Raw genomic sequence first — 9,321 nt, forward strand, 5'->3', positions numbered from 1 at the left:
AGAGTTTCGGCCAAAACATACACTTTGCAAGTTTAACATTAGTTAGTCACTATGGAAAAAATAACAACCACAATGTGATGTGGATCTTACAACAATGTTTGACACTCAATCATTGCTATAAATTATGGTTTCTACCTTGGTGGATGGACGACAATGTAACCACAAATAGTGACATAGACTTCAGTGCCTTGTATTTTACCAATGTGATAGAGGGCAATCACCGGGGTATGCACATATTTGTATAATTTTCCATGACTTATTCAAGCAAAGTGACTTCATAAATTTAGGACAACACATGGTAATAGATGACGAGTAAAGCGCATTGCAGCCTCAATACATTGTTCTGGGAGGATCAGTGGACGGTATAGGAGATTGCTCCAAAGATTGATGACAAGATCCCAGCGCGGATCAGATCGACGAGGATGGTTGCTCCGACCATCAAAAATGGGTATTGGGCGGAGGATGTAGGCCCTAATCATGGGGGTGAGGCACTGCAGGAATTCCTCGCATTATGGACAAGAGTCAGCACGTGGGAGCCCGAGGTGGACATGCCAGATTCGGTTTCTTGGGCATGGGAGACCAGCAGCCACTTCTCGGTGAGGTCGGCATATGCGGCTAGGTTTTGGGGTCGGACGGTGGATGTTGGAGATATGCCCTAGAGGCAATCATGTATGAGGATATTTCCTATGTGTTTATGAATAAAGATAGTCCTTGGATGTAATCAATGATACTTGTTGGCAAGTACATGACTTGTCTGTGAGATCTTGTGTTGTATGATACATCCTAAATTGTCCCTAGTCGCAAGTGACGTGTGGGCACACGTCAAACTAGACTAGCATATGACACGGTGGATGGCTCGGTCCCACTAGCCATGGAGCATTGGATGCTAACCGGATAATATGGACCATGGAGCATATGACCAGTCGAGATAAGGTCCGAGTTGGACAGACCCAACTATGAGACGCAGTGATATGTCATCTGTGAGTCTCTAGTACAACATATGTTCTATATCCTAAGACCTGAGCTGACACAAGTACTCGGGATGGTGACAGACTTGCTTTGGGCCGACCAAACGCTACTCCGTGACTGGGTAGTTACAAAGGTAGGTTTCGGGTTTGTCCAGTCCCATGCTGTGAGACATGGTCGAGCAAGATGGGATTTGCCCCTCCGATCAGGAGAGATATACTCTGGGCCCCTCGTGTGATCCGACCAGGATAAGCATGGCCATGCGACAAGGGTTATGAGATAATCCGGATAGTGGTCGGCATCACTGGAACGAGAAAGAGGTAGGGCTAGCACAAGGATGACAGTCTCGCCTTGAGCCCGACAACATATACCGTGCGGCAAAGGGAACAGAAGTGTGACACGTTGTACAGGTTCGCCTAACCAGCTTCATTGTCTGCTTGGTGGTCGGCACGCCTTGCTAGAGGCCGCTACCAACCGTGCAGGTCGGAGGTGATCCGAACTGTGACCAAGCCGACTTGAACCTAAGGGGTCGCGCGCTTAAGGGAAGGAACCTATGAGGTCGGATCCGAGGACACTGGTCGGATGTGATCCGAGATGTATTCGGATTGTGGCCGAGTAGACTTGTGGGCTTTAGGGTCCGTGCGAGGCCCAAGTGTTGAGCCCGCGACGGACGCTTATATAAAGTGGAGGTGCGACACACTCATTTGGTTGATCGCTTCAGCACTGTCACTAGGGTTTGCATGTGTTGCGAATAGCCACCTCCACTCGCCGCCAACTGTGTGATCGGACCTAGCAGTCCGCCGCACGGTGTTCCTCCTGCACGCGCGGATACCGTTAGAGGCGGTGCACTTGCGCCGCTCCGGCGAACTTGTACGTGGGATCGGACGACCGGCTGTTCGAGGGAGATCGGACGAGGAGGAGACGATACACGCGGACGCGCTACCCCAACTCTTCTTCCGCTACACAACACTGCGCGTCTGGTGGTAACGATCTGTGATCCATCTCCCGTAGCATGTTCCTGGATGTTCTGCGCGTAGGAAATTTTAATTTGCAGTCGACGCACCCTACCGTAGATCCCAACAGTGGAACCCATGTCGGAGCTGACCTGGAAGTCTCGGGCCCCATCTACATGCAAATTCTTTACCTAGCTTGCACTCAAGGATAGGTGTTGGACATCGGATCGTCTTGCGCGAAGAGGACTGCCGCATCAAGACGCATGCCCCTTATGCGACCAGGAGGATGAAACAATAAATCATGTACTACTAACGTGTGTGCTTGCTAGATCGACATGGGCGGTGATTTGTGAGGTCCTGGGCAAGCTGGATTGGACGCCGACATCAGAAGACTCCATTCACCAATGGCTAGATGGTAAGCAAGCACCGAGCAACTGGCAGAAGAAGGATCTCCACACTATCTTTGTACTAACTATGTGGGAGTTTTGGAAGCATCGGAATGCTATTGTGTTCGACAGAGCCTCGCCCTCGATGAGTGAGCTCCTAGGTAGGATCAGGTCTGAAGGAAGGTTATGGTCGATAGCTGGCAAGTTTAAAGGGAACATGGACCCCTTCTTCCTTAGACTAGACCGGTGGACGAGTAGTGAGGAGTAGCGTTGTAACGACACCTTTGTAAATTGGTGGTGCAGGCATTCTTCGCCTTTCTTCTTTAATATATGATATGCACACTCATGCATATTCGAGAAAACATGATAATAGAATTATGAACATCTATTGACAAAAGTTAGATTATGTTTTCTATTAGGAAAACTTTTGGGAACGGCGAGTTGGCGGAAGCTTGGGTCGGCCGCCTCACGCACGCTCCTAGTGCGTTTTATTTTCCGAGCGACACATAATTTGGTGGCCCCTATCTCTGCCTTATCTCTTCCACTTCCTTTCTTCACAGCGCCGCAGTCCTCGTCCTTTCCCCATCTCTCTGTAGCAGGCCAAGCACCACACCCTTCATTTTTTCTGATCTGGTCGATCTGCTACTCCGGCGAGCTAACTCTTCACCTCATTAGCTCCATTTCCTCCCATGAGAGTCGTTCACCTCAAGGCCCACGCCATGGAACTTCTCACATGGTACTTCCATGGCCCCGGTAGCAACTCTGTTGCTTCCCTTGAGGTGCTCCACGCCAAATCGAGGGGGAATGGGTGGGTGGGGTGGGGGTTGGGGGAGGGGGAGACACCGGCAAGCTCCTTGGGTGGGCGCCATGGTCATGCGCCATCCTCCTCTAGTCATGGCGCACTCCTAGCTGCTCTGCCGCACGATCGTTGCTACAATCGGTGACTGGTAGTGCTACAACCGACGACCGGATTTGTTGCAAGGGACCACGGTGAATTTTGTGGCGGCGACAACTGTGCTGAGATTTGCTACATCCGGCACTGGAAACGTTACCACCGACGGCTGAATTTGCTACAACCACGCGACGACAAGCGTGCCCGTCGGCGACAGCGCCATGTTTTTGCTTCAACGGGCAACGGGTAAAGCTACAACCAATGACTGGATTTGCTACATCCATCTCCGGCGACACGACATGCTGGAAACCAACACCCAATATTGCTGGAACTGGAGCGCGCCCTCACCGACGACTTTTTTTTGCTGGAACCAGCACCAGCTAGTTCCTTTGCTACAATTGAACTTTTTGGGGTTTGCTAGTGTGACTTTTTTGCTGGAACCATTGTTAATTTTGGATGGAATCGGCTATTGTTTTTGCTTCAATTAACCATCGGAGTTATTTTGTTTGCTGAGATTTTTTTCGCTGCAACCAGGGCCGACGGACCACCGCGAGCTCACTCGTACTGGGTGGTTGCCTGCGCGTCCATGGATGGGGTCGGCGGCGCTAGCTGCCTAGTCCTCTCTCCCACATGAGGCACATTGGTTTGATTTTTGGGGAAAAGTCAAAGGTACGTGGGAATTTGGAGGTTGGAGACGAAGTGGGAGGCTGGATCTGACGGTTGGAAATTTTCATATCGGACGCACGGGACGCGACCGACTGGAATTTGCGCCGGTGCACCGGTGCCTAGCATTGCTGATAAAGTGTGAAAACAGAGAGAGAAGCTAATGATGGATTTTCATATCGGACGCACGGGACGCGACCGACTGAAATTTGCGCCGGTGCACCGGCGCCTAGCATTGCTGATAAAGTGTGAAAACAGAGAGAGAAGCAAATGATGGAATAGGCGTTTCATTGATTGAAGATTTGAGTGTATATACCTATGTACAGAGGCGGTTTACAAGGAGCAGTTGCCAAACTAAAGCAACCAGCATAGCAGGGATTATCCCCTAATTATTCTAATTAATTAATTTCTAACAATTTCAACCTCCAACATTGCCAACACCACCACCTCATGTGTTTGTTGACCCGCTTTCCTATATAATCTAACCCCTGCCCTATAATCCTTCCGGCGAGACCCTGCCGTCACTAGCTCTCCCAAAGAACCTTAAGCACATCGAACAAGGAGAAGGACGCAATTCTTCGAGCGAAGCTGAAAACTCCACACGGCCTCAGGCTAATCCGGTACTGCTGCTGCCATCAACCTATCTGGAAGACTGTGTTGGAGTTGATCGATAGACGATTTCTTTTGTCGGGAGCATTGTATACATGGAAACGTCGATGCCAGAATTAAAATTTGCTCGTGGTGGGATTTCTCTACGCAGCTCCCAGACCAGAAACCATTGTTTCGGTAATTTTACAGGGCACGGCATGCGTCTTACTTTGAAATTTTGCACTGGATTGAAGCCGAATTCAAATTCAGTAAAATTCGTCTAAATCCAATGAAACGAATCTAGAATTGGTTTTGAAATTTCCAAACCCTGGTACCTCTCACCTTGACCAACACGGCATGCCACATGGAGAGGAGGAACTTGCGACGGTGGCTGAAAAGGGAAAAAGGAAAATGGTAGCAATATGTCTCTCCTCCTTTCGCGCATCTCGAGACGAGCCTGTGCCGCGGTCCCTTGCGTGCGCCGAGGCTACAGCGAAGGCGGAGCGCACGGAGCGATGCTTTTGAGGCCGGTGCGGTGCGTGCCTCCGAATCCAATACTCAACTCGCTGCCTGCCTTCCTGCCTGCATTTCCTGCTTGGGAGTCGGAACACCATCGATGCTGCCGCCTGCGGCCTGGCCTTTCTTTTCATTTTCATCTCACCCCTGGCTGCTGCGTGCAGCGCAGAGAAGCCTCCGTCAAACCGACGTTTCTTTCTCCCTCTCTCTCCCTGTTGTCATGTGGATGCAGTGCAACGTCTCTTTCCTCTCGGCCCGTACGCCGAAAGCCCACGGCTACAGATAGATAGATGCTGCCCGCTTGAGGCTTGACCAAACGAACGAATGAACAGAATAAAAGACACGAGAGTCAAGAGCGCCTAGCATCCGATGCCTACTCTACTAGCCGTCGTGGCACTGTTGGGAGTCCTTGGAAGTAGATTTACTTACTTGGACAGAGGACCGAGGAACAGCGTCCAAATGTCCAATTAATACGACGTGAGAACAACGACCCGGTTATAGTAAAATTAATCTACGTGCAATATGTCGATGGCCATCTGACTCATCTGCGTGTAGATCCAACAGCACAATAACGCAGGAAAGCGGTTAAAACATTTGGTTTGAGCTGTTGGGTTTTGGACGGGGGATTCTTCAAGGCGTGCATGCAGATGCAGCTGTGGGGTGGGTGGTGCACGTAGGGAAAGCCGGGCACGACGGCGAGGCTGACGTTGCCATCACGATTCACGGGAGAGAGCGAGGGAAAAGAGGAGCCAGCAAAAGCTGAAAGCCCACGCCCACGCCACCCTGATAAGACGAGAGGGACGGTGGAACAGTTGAGTCGCGTTGCGTTTGCGTTGCCCACCCCCCGCCGCAACTCTCTCATCCATCGCATCCCCGCGCCTCCTACCGCCATCCCATCCAACTCCTCTTCCCCACGCACGCGCTTCACGCCTCAAATAGCACGAACGGGGCAATGGCAGCGGCGCGGCCCTGTTGCAGCAGCAGCCACCGGCAATCGCGCCTCCTCGTCCTCGCCGCCTGCGCGTCGCCCACGCCGCCGCTGCTGCTTTAGCCGTCCCCGACTTCCGCTCCGAGGTGATCGCTCCCCCGGCCGGATGGGTGATCTGGGCGTCCGGGTTGTGGGCAGAGGCTGCGCCGCGCCGATGGAGCCGCGCAAGGAGATGGTGGCGCCGTCGCTGGAGCAGCAGGGGCAGCAGCAGCATCCTCCCCTCTTCATGGATTTCTCCCGACGAGATGGAGGTAACCGACGCATCGCGTGCTGCTTGATTACCTTCTCCTTCTCGATGACGGTTGTGATTGAGGCGTAACACACATCTTTGGTCGATGCAGTCGCAGATGGCGGCAACGGGCGGAAGCGGCCGCGCGAGACCGTGGCGCCGCCGGCACGCCTCTTCTCCCTACAGGCGCCGCAGGGTTCTCCCGGGCACAAGGTGATACACCTGGCGCAGCTGCACCGGCGGCCGGCGGCGACGGGCCTGCGGCTCGACTTCGACGAGGGAGGCTCGGAGCACGTGGCGTGCACGTCGTCGACGTCGTCCCTTCTCCCCGGCGAGCTCGCCGCTCAGTGCGGGCGGCACAACAACGAGATCGACCGGCTGCTCCAGGAACACGTGAGGATCCGCGCGCTTGCTTGATTGGTTTTGGCCTTGCCATCGATCGATCGATCTACATGGTGGATGTTGTGATGATGGTGGGTTCGTTCTTCCTTTGTAGGCGGAGAGACTCCGGCTTGCGCTGGCCGACACGAGGCGTCGGCAGAACCGCTCGCTGCTGGGCGCCGCAGAGGCGCTGGCCGCGCGGCGGGTCAGGGAGGTGGAGGCGGAGACCTTCAAGGCGGCACGGCGCGGCGTCGAGCTGGAGGAGCGGCTGGCCAGGCTGAGGGCGGAGGCGGCGTCGTGGCAAGCCAAGGCAATGTCCGACCAGTCCACGGCGGCCGCGCTGCACGCGCAGTTGCAGCAGGAAGCGGCCACAGCGCAGGCTGGGAGTGGCAAGGCCGCCGAGGAGGCCGAGGGAGCGGCGGACGACGCCGAGTCCGGCTTCATCGACCCTGACAGGGTGGTGGAGGTGGTGGCCCCGCCACCGGCCAGGCCGTGCCGCGCGTGCCGGCTCCGGCCGGCCACCACCGTGCTGCTCCCGTGCAGGCACCTCTGCGTGTGCGCCGCGTGCGATCCCGGCGCCTCTGCCTCCCAAGCCGGCACCGCCGCCGCCGCGGCCTGCCCCGCGTGCCGCTGCCCCATCACCGGCACCGTGCAGGTCTTCTTCGCGTGAAACGGGTCCCCGCCGGATCATGAAATCAGAACCATGGAAAAGCTGTAGTAGATCAGATCAGACAGGGTGCATAATTCCTTCCTCTCTTTTCTCCCGTGCTAGTGAACTGATCCCTCCATGATCGCTTCACCTCTTTTGCTGGTGATCTAGTAAATCTTTACTAATTTGATTTGAATCTTGCGTGACAGTTTTTACTGCTAGCAACGCGTTGATTAGGTGGATTTTGTTACCGCGCACGGCACGGCTAGGCCTACGGAGCGCTGAGCGGCGCAGTTGTGGCAGTTGCCGCCTCGGGAGCGAGGCGAATTGGTTGAAGCAGGGCGTGGGGACGAGGGGTGGTTGGGTAGGCGGGCAGGAGGAAGTGGCGGGAAACGGGGGTACGCGCGATCCCGATCGGACGTACGGGAGCGGGGGTCACGGCAGGGCTGTCGGTTGCTCGCACGCCCCGTTCCGTCTTTGATCATCACCATTCTGCTGCACTGGACAAAGACGGGCAGGTTCACGCGCGGCCGGCCGTGACCATGTCCATGCTTAGAGGGGGAGTGCCGCAGAAATGAAGGTGAGCGCGTGCTTACTGCCTACGGATACACTACTTGCAGTGAAATCTCACTCCGGCTTGGACTCACCACACTGGAATGCTTATCCGGTACATCTGGCCTTGTGCTGCTACCAGTGCACCAGCCATCCAAAATCATTGTATGGGTGTTTAAAAATTCTGAAATAATTTGGTGTGTGCACATAACATATGTCTACCATGTCACCAGAAATAATAATTGAATTACAGCTGGAGAAACAGAAACAACAAATTCAGCAGTTACCATGCTAATGGGCCAAATTTATGACCCATTCTAAAAAGAGTGTATTATTCATAACAATGTTTGAATATATATTTTTGTTGTTTCTAGAGTTGTAGGTCTAATTTGTATCTGAATATTTGGTGAAACGATAGATGTACGTTATGTACGATTTGTGCACTCGTAGCACCATAAGGTTGTGTGCACCGGATACGTTCCCCACTAGTGCTCGCATCCTCTTCATTTCCATCATTGGCACCATTGTGACCCATGCATCTATTGTCGTCATAGGCACCATTGTCACCATGGCATCCATGCATCCTCTCATGCCACCCATGAAGCCTACCATAGATCTCATCGCCAACACTTGATCGCGACAAAATCTCCAAATATGCTCTTGCCTTCACATTAAGACCAATTTGTGTTCATGAACATGTTTCTTTTGTCATTTTCAATGCTCTTTGATTCTTTCTTCCATGCCACCTTCATCTCCTCAACCTCCGCCTTCCTCCCCTTGCCCCCCGTGCTCCTCTCTCGACCGTCCTCCTCCTTTTCCTGGCCTCCCTCCGCTCCTCCATTTCTTTGGCCATCAATATTTTTGTTTCTTCGACCATCTCCTTTCTTATAGTCATGCTGGTGTCCAGTGATTCCTTCACGTCATTATCTCCTCCCTTCTTCAATTTCTCATTATCGTCCTTTCTTTCACCAGGCCTCTTTTTAGGAGCAACCGAGTTGGGAATGTGGCTTCTTTTCCCATCCTCGCCACTTGATGCATCGTCGTCGGCGTTGTCATCATCATCATCACCTTGTGTTGCTTCTCCAACCAAGCTCTTCTTGGAAATCATTGTTCACGTAGCTCTTCCACTTCTCATTTTCAATCTCCATGCAACAATTGTTCAAAGTGAATGCTTTACCTTTCCCCCTCAGTCTTTGAACAGTTATTATGCAAATGTTGAGCTACATACCACAAGTGACAAAAGAAGTTAGCCGCCAATCCATCAAAAGGCTATCATCTCCTACTAGATAAATCCCTAAGAGATGAAGAAAATAGTCGATGAAGTTGAACAATAATCACCCTATCTTTGACATTTGTAGCACTTGGGTTCGTGTTGAAGTCGTGCCAAGCAAGGTGACCACTTTTGACACTCCCATGATACAATTGCCCATTGATGTTGGAGGCGAAGCTTATAGATGCCACTTGTGTTGCATGCATCGAAGTATTCATAGATATTGTTCCAATAAGTTGGCATTGGTTGCTCAATAACGATGATCGGATCGAGACCATGTTTTTCCCA

General features: G+C 52.7%; 1 protein-coding gene across 1 annotated transcript; it reads left to right on the top strand.

Annotated features, from left to right (window-relative positions):
* Nucleotides 1-5,755: 5,755 nt before the first annotated feature.
* LOC119339328 (BOI-related E3 ubiquitin-protein ligase 1-like) lies at nucleotides 5,756-7,426 on the top strand. The gene is made up of 3 exons (XM_037611438.1): nucleotides 5,756-6,203; nucleotides 6,294-6,574; nucleotides 6,678-7,426. The coding sequence occupies exons 1-3, from the start codon at nucleotides 6,059-6,061 to the stop codon at nucleotides 7,230-7,232; spliced, it is 981 nt and encodes a 326-aa protein (XP_037467335.1). The 5' UTR covers nucleotides 5,756-6,058; the 3' UTR covers nucleotides 7,233-7,426.
* Nucleotides 7,427-9,321: the final 1,895 nt, after the last annotated feature.

Source organism: Triticum dicoccoides, chromosome 1B (assembly GCF_002162155.2).
Source record: "Triticum dicoccoides isolate Atlit2015 ecotype Zavitan chromosome 1B, WEW_v2.0, whole genome shotgun sequence".
Classification (NCBI taxonomy): domain Eukaryota; kingdom Viridiplantae; phylum Streptophyta; class Magnoliopsida; order Poales; family Poaceae; genus Triticum; species Triticum dicoccoides.